A 22,305-nucleotide genomic window follows, 5' to 3' on the forward strand; every position below is an offset into this window, starting at 1 on the left:
TTTATTATGTAATGAAAGCTTAAAATTTCTACTTTTCCAGAAAAAATATAAAATTCTAAAAAAAAAATGTTTACATGAAAATATATAAAAATTTCTTGCTCTTCTGGAAATTTTTTATATATTTTCATGTAAAAAAAATAATTTCAGAGTTCATATTTTTTCTGAAAAGATGAAATTCTCATTTTGTACAAGAAAGTTAATCGGTCAAGCGGTTCAAAAGTTATTATATCTTAAAAAATGAAAAATTTGCAAAGTCGTGATTTTTCACTCTAATCAAACAATCCAAAAACACGTGTATCCTTATTTCACATGAGGAACCAAATGGCAAATTTTCACGGAATTCACTGACCCACTAGATTGGTTTTTCATGGAATGGCTGTATAAACATATTTTTTAGAATCAATGAATATTGACACTGCAAACGGCATGTTTTGCTATCAAACATAAACCCAGTTAACACGAAATCGTATACGATAATACATAAGAGTACAAAAGTGGAGATGATATAAGTACTTGCGCCATTAGGCTACATGCAAAATGTACGTATATCGCCTCCACATGTGTACCTTTATATCTTATTATATGCGATCGTGTGTTTATTGGGAATTCTCTAAAAGGGGCCCTCATGGATTCTGTGCTTTCGAGTTGCCACATAAATTGATATCACGTTTATTCTTTATTTATAGAAACGATATTTTAGTCCTAGAAAATTGAGACGTCGTACGGTATGTTTGATCATAAAATTGAAATGTCTCCGAAAAGTCCCTGGTGGAACCGACAACGGTGCTTCGGAATAGACTACTAAATTGACGTTCGAATGAATCATTTCGAAATAAATAAATCACATCTCTCATGGTTGGTACTGCCGTGACCCAATTTCTCGGTCAGGGTCCCGAATTATGCCCTTGTCCATTTATTGCAAATAACATATATTTATTAAAATCAACTAAAAGTGGTTTCACAAAAAAAACTATTTAAAGTTATCGATTCAGAATATTCCCAATTAACCTTTATGCCCCCAAAGGTTAATTGGGAATATTTTGAATCGATAATTAATATTATCTAGCAACAGGTAGACCTAACCACTCAGGAATCATGCAAATTCATTCAAAACATAAATCCCTAAAAGGAAAACAGCTCCCCTCCTGAGGGGACGACGCATAAAACAACATTGCATGCTATTTTCCACGTCGTTCCATTTTTACCAGGCAGCCATCGATGGCGAAGACGACGCTGATGGGGGTGGGGGTGGCGTCGTCGTCGATTTTCTTGCATTCACCACAACACCATCGTCGCCGTTTTTGCTGTTATCGTTGTTGTTGTCATTGCTGTGGCAATGATTGTCTCTGACGACGACGACGCCTTTGCCACCATCACCACCATCAACACTACTAGCCACAACGCTTTGCTCCACGTGATTAACTTCCACCGGATCTTCTGCTGACATTTTAGTTCACAAGCCGGCGCGCGATACGAACGGAGGAACTGACACTGACTTTGTGGTATGGCCACAACTGTGCGGCGAACGGTAGTCGACTCACGTCGCTGCTAATAATCACTCCTCGGTGGTAGATGGTATAATCTGACAAACACTGCAGATACTGCTGGATGCTGCTGGGGCACTGTGAACTATTTCTGTTTGGAATTTAACAGCTTCTTATCCGTGCGTATTCACTTATTGCTCGTAGAGGTTAGCCACAGCTCTTGCTGAGTGCCGGGGCCACAGAAGACGCCGGAAGCCATTCGCTTCTCGGAAGTTGTGCTAAGTGGTTGCATTGAGCACTGGAACCGGTTGCAAGACACATTTCCTTCACTTCACAAATTATTTTGATTCAATTAAATCGCAGAGTGCACTTTTTTGCTGAATGAAAATCGTCACAAAGGAAGCTTTAGTTCTGGGATCGATTTTTTGTTATGCTTCAAGGACAGAAATTTCCAACTAATGACACACTTGTACTTCTCTTTCAAATGTATGTACTTCTGCTTTAAACAATTAACATGGTATGCAAACCAAATTCAAACATTCGTGAGAATTTGTATTTTGATTTTCTGATTCAAGAAAAAAATGATATATAGACGCGCTTTCTTCCAAGGATTTTACCCTTGGTTAATGGTAATAATTGCTTCGAAAAGAGATATCAGTTCGATGCTTTAGACAAATTTTCAAAACAGCATGTAGCCCAGGCTCTTTGATTCAAGTGAGGAAACAAAGAGTGCCAGCAGTTCTTCTTGAAAAGTCTCTGGAGGTCCACACGGATTTTCTTCATAGTTGCTTCGGAGTTGTTCAAGCAATTACCTTACAGGAACGCCTCCTAAGCTACTCTAATAATCGCTCCGGAGTTCCCTCACCGAATGATCCGAAGTTCCTCTAAGATTTTTTTCAGGGATTCCGGAGTTTCTCTTTACAAATATTCCGCAGTTCCACCGAAAAGTCCTTCAGAGTTCTTCCAGGAATTCCTTTAGAGTTCCTCCGGGAAATCCTTCGGAACTCCACCTTCAGATAATTCCTTCAGATTTTCTTCCAACAATTCCTCGGGAAAAAATATAAATCTGAAATGTTTCAAAAGATGTCAGATTAAACCTGTGACTATTACTTATACAGCCATTCCATGAAAAACCGATCTAGTGGATCACCGAATTCCGTAAAAATTTGCTATTTTTTCCTTATCCGAAATAAGGATAGAAGGTGATCATTTCCGAAATGGGGTGCCCAGAAAAATCCCAGAACCCAATTTCTCCGTCAGGGTCCTGAATTATGCCCTTGTCCATTTATTGCAAATAATACATTTATTAAAATCAACTAAAAGTGGTTTCACAAAAAAAAAACTATTTAAAGTTGTTGAAATAGCAGCTATTTAGAAATGCTTTATCGATGGTCGGGGACATAAAGGTTAATTGGGAATATTCTGAATCGATAATTAATATTATCTAGCAACAGGTAGACCTAACCACTTAGGAATCATGCAAACTCATTCAAAACATAAATCCCTAAAAGGAAAACAGCTCCCCTCCTGAGGGGACGACGCATGAAATAACATTGCATGCAATTTTCCACGTCGTTCCATTTTTACCAGGCAGCCATCGATGGCGAAGACGACGCTGATGGGGGTGGGGGTGGCGTCGTCGTCGATTTTCTTGCATTTACCACAACACCATCGTCGCCGTTTTTGCTGTTATCGTTGTTGTTGTCATTGCTGTGGCAATGATTGTCTCTGACGACGACGACGCCTTTGCCACCACCACCACCATCAACACTACTAGCCACAACGCTTTGCTCCACGTGATTCACTTCCGCCGGATCTTCTGCTGACATTTTAGTTCACAAGCCGGCGCGCGATTCGAACGGAGGAACTGACACTGACTTTGTGGTATGGCCACAACTGTGCGGCGAACGGTAGTCGATTCACGTCGCTGCTAATAAGCACTCCTCGGTGGTAGATGGTATTATCTGACAAACACTGCAGATACTGCTGGATGCTGCTGGGGCACTGTGAACTATTTCTGTTTGGAATTTAACAGCTTCTTATCCGTGCGTATTCACTTATTGCTCGTAGAGGTTAGCCACAGCTCTTGCTGAGTGCCGGGGCCACAGAAGACGCCGGAAGCCATTCGCTTCTCGGAAGTTGTGCTAAGTGGTTGCATTGAGCACTGGAACCGGTAGCAAGACACATTTCCTTCACTTCACAAATTACTTCGATTCAATTAAATCGTAGAGTGCACTTTTTTTGCTGAATGAAAATCGTAACAAAGGAAGCTTTAGTTCTGGGATCGATTTTTTGTTATGCTTCAAGAACAAACATTTCCAACTAATGACACACTCGTACTTCTCTTTCATATGCATGTACTTCTGCTCTCAAACAATTCACATGAGTACCGGTACACAAACCAAATTCAAACATTCGTGAGAAAATTTTGTATTTTGATTTTCTGATTCTAGAAAAAAGTGATACATAGACACACTTTCTTCCAAGGATTTTACCCTTGGTTAATGGTAATAATTGCTTCGAAAAGAGATATCAGTTCGATGCTTTAGACAAATTTTCAAAACAGCATGTAGCCCAGGCTCGTTGATTCAAGTGAGGAAACAAAGAGTGCCGCCTATCGTGGTCAGTTATTCAGAATTTTAAGGAATTGGGCAGCAGATCTTGAACTACATTAGGGGAATCAAGGTTTCCTTTCAAATTGCAAAGAAAGGAGACTGCCGCACTGTGCTAGAAACTCTTGCGATTTTCTCATAAATCATATAGAGAAGAAGCACATTTTTTTACTTATGAAGACAAAACTGAACGTTTGTTCAAAGTAGTCTTGAAAGGTCTCTTAAGTAACTATAAGTCACCTGAAGAGATCAAAAGTGGAATAAATGATTTACTTGAATTTTGCCCAGTCCATGTAATCAATATAAAAACCGAGAATCCAATCTGGTATTCGTCGGAAAAGACTTTCTCAAGAATATTTCTTCTTCTTCTTCTTCTTGGCATTACGTCCTCACTGGGACAAAGCCTGCTTCACAGCTTAGTCATCTTATGAGCACTTCCACAGTTATTAACTGAGAGCTTCTTTGCCAAACTTGCCATTTTCGCATTCGTATATCGTGTGGCAGGTACGATGATACTCTATGCCAAGGAAAGTCAAGGAAATTTCCTTTACGAAAAGATCTTGGACCGACCGGGAATCGAACCCAGACACTTTCAGCATGGCTTTGCTTTGTAGCCGCGAACTCTAACAACTCGGCTAAGGAAGGCCCCTCAAGAAAATAATTTAGGTCAATTTAACAAAAGTATATGACATAGGAACAATTTCAGAAATCTGGAGGAAATTTTCAAATCTCCACTCAGTGCTGTCGGTGAGGTCATGGTACCGAACTGCATGATTTGTGGAGTTCTTGTCACGCTCAGGACGTCTGTCCTGTGAATGAATATACCAAAAAGTTTGTATGGGCAAATTGCGGGGACAACCAAACCGTGGGTAAAAATTGATCAAAATCTGGGTATAACTTGATTGGAGTGTATTGTTTACATGTGAGAAATTTCATAACAATCGGTTCAGTGACTATTGAGATGGCAACCAAACAAGAAGAAAATCGCCGGAGAATTTTGCGCGTCTACGTCATGAAAAATCCGACTGCGAGCATGAAATGGATCGGAAGACAACTAGGAATCACCCATAGAACTGTCTCTCGGGTGGTAAAATCTTTTAAGGAGTCCCAGACGTCGTTTGGCATAATGGTCATTTGGCATAAAGCCGTTTAGCATAATGGTCGTTTCGCATAAATGTCGTTTGGCATAATGAGTCTGAGAGCAAAAATTTCTTAAGATGACGTTCGTTCTTACATTTCTATTGAATCTTTCTGGTGACATCAGAATTGTTGTGGAGTAGATTGACACAAAATGTCACTTTATTCAACAATCATATGCTCTTGAACAAACTTAAGCATATTTGGAAAGTTATTGCCAATAGTATTTTATTATTTAACCAGAAATTATCCTTCTTTGAAATATTACTTCGTCTTTTGAGTTCCGCTATTGGAATAAATTTTTGCGCTGAAGATTTTGATACATTTAGCACAAATTTACCCTTCTTCCAAACATTCTAAGTTTTTTTTTTAAATATGATGAAACCATAATTATAGGTATAAAAAACTGTGGATTTAAAAATTAAATAAATTTCATCTTTTTTCATACATAGGCTATTCTTTGGAGCTATATTTTTTAGATATTTTTTTGGTTCCAACTGACAAAAGGGTGGCAATCGATAACACATATCTGCTCAAGTTATCAGCAAAAAAATCGATTACTGCTGATACTTCGATAGATTGTGCTACTTTTCCCCGAATGTCGTTACTTCGAACGCCAGATCCCCGAACATCCCGCTTCTCCGAAAAGTTTTTGGCACTCATAATTGTCGTAACTTTATGCATTTCAGGGTGGTGAACGAACTGATATGCACCTTTCTTTATTTAATTGGTGGTTCTTTTGAGTTTTACCGTCCTCAGCATTTTTGTCAACATGTGTATTGCCGAAAATGACAGAATACCTTCTTCTTTTGATTGCTTATCGTTCTTTCTCGTTCACCATCTAGCCACTGAAGACTATTATTGCACCAATTTAAACTGCACGACTTTTCGGGGAAACGGGTCATTCGGGGAAAGGGGTCACTCGAGGAACTGGCATTCGGGGAACCGACATTCAGAGAAAAGACATTCGGGGAAAAGTAGCACAATCACTTCAATGGTTCTGAACTCAATTTCTGTTCTCTATTCGTTTTGTTATGCCGCAATAATTTTTGGCGTCCAATCTTCTATTAGTTTAATAATAAATTTTGCTTTCTTGTGAATATAGGCTGTTCTTTATATTTTTACTGTTTAAATTTTATTATTTAGTTAAGCTAAATGTTAACCATTTTTATATTTTGCTGTTTTATCGATTCTTGCAAGACGTGCTGTTAGGTTGATTTCTACATTAGAATCAGCTAATATTCAATACATTTTTTTATTTGTAAGTACATGATCTCCTTTCGAGATATGATGGAAAATATATAAATTCAATCATAAATTTTCCCTTCTTCCGATATTGTACAGTGTTTTTGATGTACACTTCCAAAATTAGAATTTATATTGAATCGTTCAAAAGCTTTGTCACAAATATTTTCTTTCAAAAAAGTGTTGGTCATTTGAATTAGGCTGTGAGAAGATTTTTTTGCGTTAGCCTTAAACATTTTAAACGAAAAAAAAAACTGATCTCGTATATAGGCTATTTTTTCATTTAACTTCAATAATAGATCTTTGAATAAGAGCTTTTAATGTTTTGCAAATAAATTTTCTCTTTTTTACAAAGTAATTTTCATCAAGTGTAACGTCTAAACTGGGACAGAGCTTGATCTGCAGCGAAATATTCTATGAGATTTCCCTTTATTAATAACTGCGAACTTTCTTTGCCAATTTACTATTTTCAAATATGTATATCGCAACTAGCTCAGAGATACTCTATGTTCTGGGATGTGAAGAAAATTGTTATTCAGAAAAAATCTTCCACCAGACCCGTCACGAGTTTTATTTAGTTATGCTCTCTAATTTCACTACAATGTTTAACATTCGTAGCTTAGAATATCTCTTAACAATCACCACGCTTATTGAGAAACTACGAAATTTTGTTGCTATGGGTTCGGTGGTGCTGATCTCGGTAAAAGCTTCGAAAATGCCGATATTTATTCTAATTCAATCATTATGCCAAACAGCCATTGTGCCAAATGACTATTATGCCAAACGACTTTATGCCAAACGCCATTATGTCAAACGACTTTATGCCAAACGGGGTACAATCGGATGAATGTGACCAAAAAGGTTGGCTTCACCATTGCACAAAATGTGATGCGGGGTCTTAATAGAAAGATGCGGGCCGATACATAATCCATATGTATTAGTTCATTCCCTGAAAGTTTAAAGACAATCCGACTTCAAACAAATTTTTAGCGAACACTTTTGCTTTCAGTTGATATATATTCTTGACAAATGGTATCAATTCAATTTTGACAAGTTTGTATCAATTCTTAAACCGAACAGTTGTCCAGTTTGCCATTCATAATATTTTATATGGATTCCTTTAAGGATTCGTTCGCCTTTACCCCAGGAATTGCTCCAAAAGTTACTACAGGGATTATCAGAGGAAATATATATAATACTCTTCTTGGAATTCGTCTTCAAATTAACTAGGGATTAGCTCCTTCAGAAATTTCTCTAAATGTTTATCTAACATTTTATGTGAAATGATTCCTGTAGTTTTTCCAAACACTTTCTTGTGTATTTTTCAAGTAAAATCTTCATGGCTTCTTCATAAGTTCATCTGAGGTTCCACACCAGCTAATACTACAGTAAATATTCTAGTAAGGTACCGCGGGGCAAGTGAGAATCCGGGGTAAGTGGGGCGTTTCGTCATAGCTCAACTAGGAAAAGTTTTTCATGGGGGTATTCTTCTAAAAAGTTGAAGATACAATGACACGGAATGTATTTAGTACTAAACATATTGTTATTTTTATTACCATGTAGTTCATGTAACAGTTGTCAGTTCAGCGCCATTTTCAACTTGCATGACAAATTGTGACACGTTTCACGTCTTGCATTGACTCGCAAAAAATAAATGTGTTTTAAATCGAATTTCCATTAGTAAGCTATAATTTTTAGTATTATTACAAGCTGCTAACGATAAACCAGTATTTTGTTTTCATTTCATATGAAATTTTCGATGGTCTATCTTACTCCAAAATATATTTGTACCTGGAGTAAGTGGGACCTATCAAAACAAAAACCAGAATCAAAACTTTTCGTACACGTTTCACACATTTTGCTAGAGAGTGGCACTAAAACATTCAAACAAATGATTATTTTCAAAAAAGATCAACCTCAAATTACGTAATTGCATAAGAGGGAGAAGAAAAGTGTTATTATTCTTTTGTTTAAAATATTTTTTTTATTTTTGAAATGTGACTTCAAAATTGAACAAACACACTGCTGAAATTTAAAATGCATCATTAGAACGATTACTTTTCTATGTTATTTGAAGTTTATTTGTTATTTCTACCAAATTAAGTAGTGGTGGAAAACAATTCCTTCCCATAAGGTGGTTTTCTGCCATGCATATAAGTAATAACAAAACATATTTATAACTTCGTCAATTATTGATTGTTTATGTGCTACATTTTAATTAACAACTTATAAATGATATATTTAGAACATGTTTAATTCATCTTTACGCTTTTATTGAGGAATTTTCAGTGAATATTAAATGTGAGGTGACATACTATTAAATAAAGGGTTTCCTCCTAAAACGTTACGTATTGTATGATTGATCCCATCAAATATCTACTTAAAATTAAAAATCTATGACTTATCAATCCTATTATTGTAATGGTTGACTTACTGATGTGGATTGACGCATGAATCTGGATGTGTCCCACTTGCCCCGCTTAGCGAGGTAACTGCGTCCATTGGCTCATTCTAAAACTTTTTTCAAAGGTTTTCACAATTACGAAATTATTCGATTAGTTTCATGCACACACCAGCAAATATGTTGCCAAAACGTGATTGTGTTGTTGGATTTGAAAAATGTTGACATTTGAAAATTTTATTGAACAATTTGTTTGAACTATCGTTTTTTTCGTTCCCACTTGCCCCGCGGTACCTTAATTGCAATCATCTAAGCAATTACGGAATCCGTTAAGACTTCCTCAAGAGCCCAGGAGTTCATCATGGGTTACTTCCAAACTTATTCAAGTTTCATCATATGTTTGTTTAGGATTTACTTCTGAAATATCTCCCGGGTTTTCGAAAAATTTTACCAATAATTTCTTAAAACAAATCCTTGATCTTTTTCAGGAGATATCCCTGGGGAAATGAGTAGGGAAATGCCGACTTGAACCAGTGACCCACCGGAATAACTCCGACTACAAGAATATTTCCGCGTTCCTCTGTCCACTTCTAGAAACTAGATATGTGTGCCAGTATACTGACAAAAAACCATTTGAATCCATTAAAAATTCGCTGAGGTGAGGGTTTTAGAATTTTTGCTTTCTCTCAGGCCTATACTGGTTAAAGTTGAGATAAGGTTTATCCGATAGTAACCTTCTCTTTTTTTTATTTATTTTATTGGGGCCTTCCTTAGCCGAGTGGTTAGAGTCCGCGGCTACAAAGCAAAGCCATGCTGAAGGTGTCTGGGTTCGAATCCCGGTCAGTCCAGGATCTTTTCGTAATGGAAATTTCCTTGACTTCCCTGGGCATAGTTTATCATCGTACCTGCCACACGATATACGAATGCAAAAATTGCAATTTTGGCAAAGAAAGCTCTCAGTTAATAAATATGGAGGTGCTCATAAGAACACTAAGCTGAGAAGCAGGCTCTGTCCCAGTGAGGACGTTAATGCCAAGAAGAAGAAGAAGAACCTTCTATTTACTGTTTGATCTTGACGATAATGGAACAAAAGCATGAAACGAGCTCACCAGTTGATATTCCATCTTCGGCTGTCCAACAAGAAGCTGTCCATCGGGACGCGAACGAAATGAAACTTTCACTCCGGCGATGGAAATAGCTAACCCGCTTTCTTGGGATTCACGAAGTGCACTGCCAAGCAAAAAAAAAACTACAATGATGCATGTTCCTGCAACACGAAGCACGAATCTGCTTGTTTGAGCCAAATATAGATAGTAGCGAACATGTCTGCTGAGAGGGAATAAAAACAAAATGCTCGCAAACACCAGAGTGCTGATTTACTCGAATATGCCGTGCTCGTGAGTAAACGAAGCTAAAGTGATTCGTGAACGTGTTCTGAGTCAATTGCGCTGTTAGTAGTATTTCCACTCCAAGATTTATGGTTTTTAAGGGTTTTTGACTATGTTTGCTTCGAAGGATCTGCTTCATGAATTTAGAATAAAACTGCTAAATGATTTAATGAAAAGCATTTTTAGGGAATTGTAAAGACCTAAAAAAAGAATGCGCTTCAGAAGGCTACCCCCGAGGCTAGTCAAAAACGCTTCTGAAATTAGTATTGAAAAAAAAAAATCAAAAAAGAAGAACGATTAAAAAATAACTTTTAACGGAATTTTTGCAGCAATTTCATGCGAAACATCAGAGAGCATCCCAAAATGAACTTCTGGAAGAGTTGCATAGAGCAATCATATAAGAAATCCTGAGGAATTTCTGCAAGAACTACAGTAGAAGATCCTGCAATAATCCCAGAATTTCAAGAATAAAACATTGGAAAATTCTAGAATAAGTACCTGTAGGATTCACATCAACTACTCCTGGATTAATTCAAAACGAAATTCTTTAGGATCAGGATATATCAATTACAAAAATAATTCTGATAAATTCTAAAAATGATAACTTAAAGACATCCAGAAGCATCTTTCTATCAAGCTCTTGAAAGCATTCCAAATGATCCAGCTTTAAAGAAGTTCCAAAATTTTTGTAAAGGAAATCCTGGAAGATTTCAGTAAGAATTATAATAAATGCTAGAGGGAATACCTAGAGCAATTATATAAGATACTTCTTAATAAAATCAAACGAAACTTTTTCAAGACGAATTTAGGACTGCACTTCTTGATAAATTAAAAAAGGATAAAAAAAACTAATATATTATTATTAGAAAACATATAGGGTTTATGTACCAATAGTGGAGGTACTAAGCACTATTGAACTTCATTTAGCCGCCTTAATTCAAGAAGCGCAATTGATGTACTATGTGAATCAATGTTTTAACAAGAAGTAACGACCATTGACTTAATGAGAAAAAAATATTTCAACGCAGTAATCCACGGCATGTCAATGAAAAATAATACCTCCACTATTGGTACACTGTTCCTTTAGTTGCGGTATATTTTTAATTTGTGTTCCTATAGTTGCGGTATCCGTGGTTTTCTTATGGGATCCTCCACTATAGGAATACCTTAGCACAACTATTGGTACAGGCAAGAACAGTTTAAGCAATTTTAGTGATATTTCATCAGTTTTGAAGCAATTTAAACGCTCTTTTCAATTATTCTGTGTATCAACAAGCCAATACGTCGATTGGCAGTGTCGGTTATGTGGCTAATGTAATAAAATTAGTGAAGACGGCACTACCGCAACTATAGGAACACCCACAACTAAGGGAACACTTACCCTATGAAGAATTCCCTGAAGGAATGAAACTATTAGAACAAAAAAATAGAGGGATATGTAAAAATCTCTTAAGATGAATCATTTTGATTAACATCTGGGTAAATTCCAAAAAAAACCTTGAAGCGATAAAAACATATTTGAATAATCTCACAATAATAAACAAATGAAAGAATTATAGCCCATATTTTATTAGAAACTACTAAAAGAGCAGATAATAGCATAAAGATAATATCATTTTCATAAATACCAACTTTATGGAATGTTTGCCTAGCCAATAAGAAAAGAGCTAACGCAAAGAATAACCATGTTCTGTAGTATAGTTGTGTATTCGTTAATGTGTATTTTCACAATTTTTATTGCTCTCCAATGGGTTATTTTACTGCTTTTAATTACAGTCAGCATCAAATGGATTTCCTGTTTGAAACTCAAAGTTTTTTCAACTCATTCAAAAAAAAAATCAAAAATCGTATGAATACGTTCATATTTTTAAACCTCCGAAAGCTCATGTGGCGCATTTTCATTTAAATGAAGTTCTTTGAAGATTTTTCACATGATTCAAACTGAATGATCAAAGTAACTACATATGTATCTGCAAAGGCCATCGAAATGAAAGCATTTCAGAAGGGAGAAAATTAAATGTTAGTAGCACGACGCTCATGTTGAACGTTTCGTGTCACAAACAGACATTATTATACGGGAAGGGTTAAACCTGTAAGGACGTTTCAAACTAATGAAAATGTCGTGCACAGATTAGACACATAGTGCTCACATAATCAAGCGACCATGTTCCTGTGAAAAATTCTGAAATCCAAGAGCCTCAGTCATCAAAGCACATACAATAGAAGCACACATACACACACACTTAACAGCTGGAAACCTCTGTCCTTGCCGGGACTACCTCCCCATACCGCCTTTACGTGACAATTTTAATTAAACGCGAGTTGAGCCCCGTGCATTGCAATATTGATCCAATTTTTCGTTTCACTTGTTTGATCGTCCCACGTAATGCGTGAGAGCACCTACGCAGGCAACCATTTTATGCACGCACGCACGTTTTTCACAGCAGGAATTCGTTCCAGGACGAACACACGCACGCACTGTGATGTCCAGACGGTAGCCAAATTGACAAGTAATTAATGAAGGGGAACACTTTTTGTTTTATCGAAAAGAAGCCAATAAAATAACTAGACATAAACAATTTGTTTTTTTTTGCAATAAGAAAAATTAAACCAGCTTAAAAATATATGAAAATAAGCAATGAAAAATTAGAAACTTAAAACTTTGAAAAACACCAATGAAAAAATTAAAATAAGCACTAAAGATTCATATTCATCATAAAGATTCTTCTAAAAACAGTAAAATTATTATTGCTATTTGGAAAGATCTCAAGCGCAACTTTTTATTTTTCACTAAAAAAATTCTAGTACTGAAGTGCTATGAGCAAAAAAAAATGCTATTATGCATGTTTTTATTGCTCATCTATACTCAAATATTGCTCGTTTCGAATTATTTTATTGGCCATTGGCGATAGTTATTCTCTTCATAGGGCACGATAATATTCTCCCCCTATCCAAACTCACGTCATACAAAGTCAGGACCGACGATCCCGACGACGACAAACGCAACGGGAAGATAATCAAGTTATGTAAGTTCCCCGCCCTTACAACTCGGTGGGTGGTCCACAATGCGTCAGCCACTACTATGGTAACCGACGGCAGCAGTAGCAGTAGCAGTAGCAATAGTAGCAGTTCATGTAGTCCATTTTGGTGGTTACTGGGAAAAACCTGCAATGTGAAGAAAAACAGAGAGAGAGAGAAAGTAGAGAAAATATTATTTTTGCTAATTTACTACGGCGGGGGGTGGCATTGGATGAATTAAAGTGAAAATAGCGAGTGGGATCATGGCGATTATTTTTGGTGGGTGGAAAAATATGAGAATTGTTGTGATTCAATTACCGAGTCAACATGATTTGTTCGCTTCAAGGGTTGCATCGCTAAATGTAAAACTAACAAAGCTTCAAGCAAAAATTATTGTACAAGTTTAAAAAAAGTCAGAAGACCTAATAATATATTAGATTATTTTATAAAATAGTCTGATCAGAAGGTTCGAAAGTATGATCATTTCACAAATTTAATTTAATTTTGTGGATATAAATTCGTGCAAAGAAGGTACTGCTGATTTCGCTTCCTCTTATAGAAGCGAATGTTACAATTGTAACAAGCCGCCGGTCATTTTTGTTGGTAACGAAATTGAGGCTTTTCGTTCCAATAACTGGTCCGCAGGAAGTCTTTTTCCCGATCAACTATAACTGTTATGCATAGAAAAACTAAGGTGTGTACAAATTTATCAATTTCCTGTTCAGTCAGCTTGAAATGCCATTTTGCCTTCAATTTAGAAAATTTGCCATCAGCACGGATAAAAGAATAACAGGTGTTGTTGTTTGCCTTTTTCGGTTTCACTCATCTTTTGAAAAACTGGGCAAATTTCCCCCATTTCGTGAAAAACCATCTCGACTTGTGCATAGCCATAAAGCTTTTTACCTCGACAGGCGCATATGCTTTCTCCAGGTATGGTACCGACGGACGAGCTCAAAGAAGATAACTCCACCAAGCCGTGGGCTCATAATGCCTTTGATCCCATTTTTTCGCGCGTGATTGCTCCAACAAAGAAGCAAGAAATTTCTTTGAAAATTATGAACGCAATCGACGAAGCATGGTCCAACGCATCCGGCGTGTTCACTCGCGAAAGAAAAACTTCCAGCAGTCAGGAACACCGAAACTCGATACAAAGAAACGCAATATGGAACTGATTCGTTATTGATCATTATTCTTTTTGACGGCACCGTGCGGTTCAAGTTTAGCGATAAAACAATGTAGCTAGCGGAGTGTACGTCAAAAGACTGGGAATAATGCGTTCTAAATCAATTAGGTGTCCCGCGCTGGGATTGGAGCATGGGACTGTTGAAGAAAAGGTGCAAACCCAAACTGTGCGGTAAAAAACTGGGTTTTTGGACTATCGAAAAAGTCAGTATATTAAAAAAAAACATTGTTCAAAATTGAAAAAAAAAAAAAACAAAAATTATTTGAAGCTCTGGATTCTAACGAAACCCCTTTTGGAATTCTACTAAACTACCCTTATTGGAAAATGCTATTGGAATGCTTCCGGATATCTTTGGAGGAATTTTTCTGAGGATGCTCTAAATACTTCCTACAAGATTTTTTTCAAAGATCCTTTTATAAGTTCTTCCGGAATTACTTCTAGGATGCTTCTGGGCATTCCTCCTGAATTATTCAAGAAATCTTTCTTATTACTCTTTCGAGTATCTCCCTAGGATTTTTTCGGAAATTATTCTGGAATACCCCTAGATTTCTTCCGGAAATCCTGCTGGAAGCCTTCATAATTTCTTCCAAATATTCTTTCGGATTTTTTTTCTGGAATTAGCGAAGAACAGGTCTTCCGTAAAACCTTCTGAAATTCATCCGGAAATACTATACCACCCAGATACAGGTCGGACTCGATTATACAGTTTATTGTTTTTTTTTTTACTCCGGATAATCGAATTCACCGGATAGTCGAATCACTAAAAGAAAAATCAAAATCTGCGATAAAAGAACTTAAATATTATCAGTAATGGCAATTTCGACTGGAACTAGAATACTACTTTCGGATGGCTTTCTCAGTCTGGAAGTCGAAAAACGATGTTTTTTACATTCCCGACGTTTCGGCCGATGGGTTTTGGCCTTTTTCAAGGGGTGTATCTATCTATCTCCCGTTAAAGATAGATTGTCGTCTGATTGGCGACGGAGAGCGCTTTATCATGCCTGCGTTTGAATTTTTAGGTTTGACGACGGATTCTATATTATGACACAACACACAACACTGCAACGACTTAAAAAAAAAAGTCTTTTGACTTTTAGACTGAGAAAGCCATCCGAAAGTAGTAATATTATCTTTTTTCGTTGTTTTATTTATATGACGCGGTGGCATGGCCAGAAATGATTTCTGGGAACAGTAGGGGTCTTGAGAAGAAGAAAAAATGCTTGACCAGCATACACAAAAAACACTTTTTCAAACCCCCTATTCTTAAATACGTTCAAAATTGCAAAACTATTCATAGTGTTTATTGCAATACCAAATTTAAAATTTAAAATTTTAAATTTAAAAATTTATAATCGAGTCTAAAATTCCGGATAATCGAATCCCGGATAATCGAGTCTGTCATGTATCATGCAAAGATGCTACAGGAAATTTTCCTTGAATTCTACAGTGATTATTTTTGGTATTCTTCCGCAAATATCATTGGAATTCTTCAGACAATAATTTTAAGACTCTCCCGAATATCTTTCTGGAATCATTCTGAAAAACCATCTAGGAATTTTTGTGGGATTGTAGAAGGATTTTCGGGAGAATCCTGCTATAACTTGCGATAGAATCAGAGAGATTTCTGAACGAATTTCGGGGAGTTTCAGGAATAATTAATTTAACGATTTCCGTAAAAATCTGAAACAGTTCTATGATGATTTATGAAAAAATTACAAATGTATTTTCGGATGTATTTCATAGTGATATCCAAAAGAATCTCAGAAGTTATTTCGGAAGATTCCCTGTAAGATTTTCAGGAAATTCCTAGGGTTTTTGCAAGAATTCTTGGAAATTTTCCGGAAGAACTCCAGTATACGGAATAATTTCGAACGGAATTTCCGGAACTATTTCAGAGTACCTTTCATAAGAGTATTATAAAAAAATGCCGTAAGAATCTCAGTGGTATTTTTTAAGACTCCCAGAGGAATGTGCAGAAGTTTTCTAAAAAGATTTCCATTTCAATTCAGGAGGGATTTTCTAAAGATACCACCGAGAGTTGCAGTAAATTTACAACGAAATTGACTAATTAATCACAAAAAAATTCAAATACATTTCTCGACGAATCACAGAGAGATTGCATCAAAATATCGAAATTACAAACAAATATTCGGAATTTTCCAAGATAGATTTTTGGAAAAGATAAAGCAGGATTTCAGTTTGAATTGAAGAAGCATTTACAAAAAAAAGCCAGGAAGATTTCCAAAGAATGTCTGAAAAAATTCTTGAAAATTTTGGATGGATTTCCATAAAAAAGTTTGATAAATAAATCATCAAGAGATATCTAGAAGGATTTCAACAAGATTTCCGGAAATATTCCATAGAGGTTTCCGGAAGAATCTTAAGAATGTATTCCATTCAAAAGATTTGACAGTGAAAGAATAGTTTTTTTTTGCTATTATTTCAGATGGATTTCCCGGAGAATTCTAGAAGAATCGGATTAATCCTGAGAGAACCTAAGAGGGATATCCAATAAAGTCCCAGGGAATTCAGAAAGAATTATTGATGCATTTCTGTAAAAAATTCAAAGCGTTTAGTATTATAATTTCAGATAGATTTCCGGAAGAAATCCTGAGGAATATTTGTAAGAAAACCAGAAAGATTTCTGGACAAATCTCCAGAAGGTATTCCGAAAAACCAAAGATTTTTTTTTAAAGTTCCATCCCAAACATAGAAACTTTTTCGGCAGAATCCCAAAAGCATTTCCGGAATAATCAAAAGAGGAGTTTTAGATGGAACATTTCGAAAAGGATTTCGTAAAAAGTAAATCTCAGAGCAATTTAAGAAAGAATTGATGAGGGATTCCAGGAAGAACCTCAGTGAGATTTTCCGAAGAATCCCAGAAGGATTTTAAGAAGAATCCCAGAGAGCAGTGGAATTTCATGAAGAATCCTAAAGTGATTCAATTTATAATCTTAGATCAATTTCCGGAACAATCCCAGAATACATTTAACAAGAATACAAAATAGTTTTAAGCTCATTTACTATAGTTATACGGTGACTAATTTTTTTTATTTAGCTATTTTTTACAGTGAGCTCAATTTTAATTGAAACTTCTTTTCAACTGGAAAATGCTTTGCTAGAGCATTTCTTACAAGAAATATCCCACGCATCGAGATAGACGATTGCTTTTCTTTTCAGATGCAAAGTCCCCATTAGTGTTCAACACGCGCTCGAGAAATGGATCTGGCCGTCGTGCAACAACCGCGCTACATTCAATAAATCCTATGCAACAAAAATTGTCGGCGCTATCCATCAATTTCACTTATCAAACCCATTTTGGTGACTATAACAAGAGCTATGTGTTTAATTTTATCAGATATTGTCTCCAGCATTCATGTTCATAAAATTATTGCATCGTGATAGATTCTTCAATTATTATTGGAGTCTTAGATCAATTCTAATTTCGAATCATTCCTATTTCTGACAAAGATCCTACTAGCTGATATATATATATATATAGATCTGAATACACTCTTAAAGGAAATCCTGATTTTGTTTTAGATTTTCATTTTGGAACTCTAACAGAAAGTACACCAAATTCAGTTTCCAAAACTCGCTTGTGGTTGTGCTTCTTCTTCCCTCCCCCCACCATAGTAATTTCCCTGAACGACTCTTCTCCGAATACCCCGTTTCTCCGAATAGTCCATTGGTCGAAATGGTTTTAGTATTTGTCATAACTTTTTATGAATAAGAACAAACCGTTTAATTGATAATGCGCTTTTTTATTTGATTCACGGTTCTTTCAGGTAGTTTTGACCAGAGTTGGGAAAAGTTCTGAGATTCACGCTGCAGTAGCCAAGCAAAGCAAGTCACAGTCAGCAAAGCCAGTGAAACTCACGCCTGTCGGAACTGCACTAGGATCCAATAGCTATTTTTTTCAATAAATTCACTGGGAATCCATCAACGTTTTCTCCAAGATTTTAATCTTGGAATTTTTACTGAAGCTCTCTACAAACTGATTTTTTTTTCGGATAAGTTGTTGTATGTGCACATGTTAATACGTTTTCCTCTTATAATTCAAATACTCCAGAACAAATAATCATTTTGGTTATATTGGCGCTTACGTCGACTATGCAAATATAGATAGTGCACTGTGACGCGGCAGGCGCAATTGTTTCCTAAAATAGAAGATCATCAGCGCTTATACATTGAGGGTGGATGTTAGTTCCAAGCAGTCATCTGGTTCCTTGTGTAAGTGCAGCTGATCTCGCGACCCTGGAGTAGCAACCATAGTCGTGCAATCATGCTCAAGCACAAAATCCGTTCATATACATTAAAATTAGTTAAAGTCTTCATGTACAGCCTTGAGGTTGAACAGCGGGCTTCAACCTTCTATCCTTCAAATAACAGTAAGGTTTTTACAATTTGTTGTTTAGTGTGCAGTGAAACGATGTCGGTATTCATCGTTTTCAACAAAAGTGTAATAAAAAATATTTTGGGCATGGGTCATCACTTATTCAATTCTCTCAAACATTATACATTCTCAAGAAATTCGCCACCTTTAAAATACTAAGCCAACGCTATAAATAAATGGAGATAAATGATGGGTAGTGCTTTTGGTAAATGAGTTTTCCATTCGATTCGATTCTCCCTAAAGGATTATTAGGGTACCGATCCGTGCACCATTCAGCATTTCCACTGAGTTTGCAAACCAAATGACCGGACGTTGTAGCTTTTTTCGTTCACCGCCCTCCCCCCCAATAGGGCCGAACCTTTTCAGACCAAATCAGGATGACGCAGCTATTAGTCCTTGTCAACGTTTTGCTCGCCTTTTTCCTGGGACCTTTCAAGCGCGCATAGTTGGTGAGCACTTTGCCCCAATCTTAGTAATGACGGGTTGGAAAAAGAGACAATTGGTCGTCGTCGTTGTCGTTGGCTATGCTGATGGTGTGGGTGTGTCCTTGGGGTAGAACAAAATATGCTATTACTGCTATCGTTATGTTGCCGTTTACGGTTCGCTGGATATGAGTGGGAAAATAGCCCCGTGTGCTGGAGGTATCTGCGAATTCCATGGAGTGGCAATGGGAACTGAACTACTATGGAGAGACTGAAATGCTATCAACCTAATTATATATTATTTCAGCAAAGTTTTCGAACTTTTCATTTTGAACAGCTGCTGTAGGCAAGATGCCTTGAAAATAGCAAAATTGTTTATGGAAACCGACAATTACAGTAGAAAAATGTTCAATTTCCCGCTGCATTTCCCGATGACACTAGCGATTTAGAAAATTTTTGCTATCAACCTAATTATATATTATTTCAGCAAAGTTTTCGAACTTTTCATTTTGAACAGATTTGCTGAACACACTTGATGCAGACCAGTAGAAAATCCTTCAGATTTGTTGGAACGAATCATATTTGTTACACGTAAAAAACTTGATGAGTGGTCAAATGTCCATGTCGGAATCCAAACTGTTCATTTTCATAAATTGAATTTCGTTTATGTGAACCATCATTCTGTTCAAAATTGTTTTGTGCGTTCAAGTGTTTTTAAATTGGTACAACCTTGTCACCATCTATCCGTCTGCACTGTGGTTCATTTTTCAAATTTTTCAAATTATAGCTATTTTGTTCTGTTGTTCAAAATAATAAATCTCAAACCTACACAAAAATTAAAAGACATGGCAACCCCATTTTTTAAGAATTAGGGCAATCAATCTTTACAAACCAAAACGGGTATCAGCATTGCATAGGACAAGCTCATCTTTAAGGAAAGCTAAAAATGTAGGAACAACCGAGCAGTATCTCTCTTCTTGTACATCTTCTTACGTTTTGCTGTAGGCGCTTTTTTCCACCGGATTCACCTTTCAACAACCTGGTAGACAAGTACGATGACGATGATGATGATGGACATAACAATTCCAATCGTCAGCAGCGACCCTGGTCTGTCACCATGGTCCCAAGGCCAAACATACTTCCGTCAGTTCCATGAAACACTCCGAGAGTGGTGGTCCTTCGGGTAGGTACTGACAAACCCAAACGAAGGTAATGCAATGAGAAGATTCAATATTGAGATCCATTGTTACACCGCGGGACTTTAATATACATAAGACAAAGCTTAAAGCTCACCAGCAACGGTGACGCCATAGGAACACAAGCACTATCCGACCAGTGAATGGTATCAGAATTCGATACAAATAACAATCTTAAGATGTGCCTTTGTGGCATCTTCACCTTAAGCATGTTTTAAATTGTCATAAATCTGTGTTAAATCTTTTTGAACACTGAAACCCGTGTTCTCTTTCTTTGATATGAAGATATTCATGAATAAGTAATGCATCATTATGTAAAAAAAACACATATTGTGTTATAATTTTGTTCTAATTATAATACATATTGCTACCATCTTGTCTAATAGAGATGAATTTGGTTATATTTTTTGGTATTTTCGTTTTCAAATAACATACCAGATTATAACACATTTTGTAATAAACACAATCGTTCTAACTTAGTAACAGAATCTATAATAAACCTAGTGTAATCCCCCCATCGGGAAGGGCTTCGATGACAGCCGAGCTAACAATAAGCGGAAAATATGACCCATTACAATCTATAAGCGTCGAGCGGGGTAAATAAACACTTCCGCGAATCGGGCCCCAAAATCGGACGGAATGGGCGCTCGAGTTTGACAGTTTGGCCGTAATGGCATACGTGCCGAATCGGTGCTCCGAGAACTCCGTCGTGGTGTGTGGCTCTGTCAGCCTGCGTGGCTGCCTTTGGCATGTGGGAGGTAATCAATTAAACATCCCTCCGAGCATGGGATGCAGCACTTTGTTGGCATAGCAGTTAGTTGATGTTTTATTGCGTCGACATTCTGTATATAATTTTAGATTTATTGCGCTTGGTCGAAAAGTCAAGTAAGGGTCAGCTCTGGTTCTTATTTGTGAGTTCGAATTAGGCTGCGTATGTTTATTCGTTCAGCTATAACCTTCATCGACTAGGTAACTGACTGTGCTTCACGTAACCAGAATAAAATAATCATAATCAGAATAATAGAACCTTCAATATGACCCCAGACAACTTTGATGGACTGTAACTTTTGTAATAAATCTTTGAACTGTTAGAACACCGCTTTAAACGTAATCGGATATGATCGATGAAAATGCTAAGTAAACCATTTCGAGTAGCAACACAAAATTTGTAGCTTTTTTCATTAGGGAAGAATGTATAATTTGATGATGAGCCAATTCCTGTTTTATTTTCTGTCCAAAACAGCAAAAACAAAACTAAAATCCATTTGAATCATGCGAAATATCCTCGAATTGAATTTAAATTCAACATGACCCTAAGGAACAGACAACGTTGCATTTTTCACTCGTTAGGATCATCCAAAAATCAATATTTGAACACTTGATGTACAGATTTCCTTTCTCAATCACCCGTGATTCAATCTGGCAAAGTTGATTACATTTCATTCTTATGCAAATCAACAAAACAACGTCTCACATTATTTTCAGATATATTATGTAAATCAATAAAGATAATCCTGCTTCCAGCACACCTACCGGCTGCAGGATACTCATACCCTGAACGTTCGTATTTCGTTCCGCTGTCGCATCCTCCGCATTTTTGAGAGGCAACTTTGTGGATACACATGCTATTCTAAGTCTCGAATAGGCCATCTCGGGCGCACAAGATGAGGACTTTCAAGCGAGCTCTCCAGGGGAAAAACCTCGAGGTGAAGATGGAATACAACTGCTCACGAAATTGCCCGGTTTTGTTACTGCCGTAACATTAGTAGCAACCGACATTGTATGGTAAGGAATTTTGTTCCTCTGCTTGACTGAAGCCACGT

The 22,305-nt window shown here is 36.7% G+C and overlaps 1 protein-coding gene across 7 annotated transcripts in view; it reads right to left on the reverse strand.

Moving 5' to 3' along the window:
* Positions 1-22,305, reverse strand: part of LOC23687451 (cGMP-specific 3',5'-cyclic phosphodiesterase) — a 311,454-nt gene that overhangs the window by 205,515 nt on the left and 83,634 nt on the right. For 4 of the 7 annotated variants that reach the window (XM_021837705.1, XM_021837704.1, XM_021837703.1 and 1 more), the window contains 2 exons: positions 13,229-13,432; positions 1,206-1,861 (listed from right to left, as the gene is read on the reverse strand). In XM_021837705.1, the coding sequence (XP_021693397.1) occupies positions 1,206-1,447 (242 nt within the window). In that variant the 5' untranslated portion in view covers positions 1,448-1,861; positions 13,229-13,432. Of the gene's footprint in view, positions 1-1,205; positions 1,862-3,071; positions 3,729-13,228; positions 13,433-22,305 lie in introns of all 7 variants that reach the window. The other 3 variants (XM_021837702.1, XM_021837701.1, XM_021837708.1) reach the window with 3 other exon arrangements.

This window comes from Aedes aegypti, chromosome 1 (assembly GCF_002204515.2).
Source record: "Aedes aegypti strain LVP_AGWG chromosome 1, AaegL5.0 Primary Assembly, whole genome shotgun sequence".
Classification (NCBI taxonomy): Eukaryota; Metazoa; Arthropoda; class Insecta; order Diptera; family Culicidae; genus Aedes; species Aedes aegypti.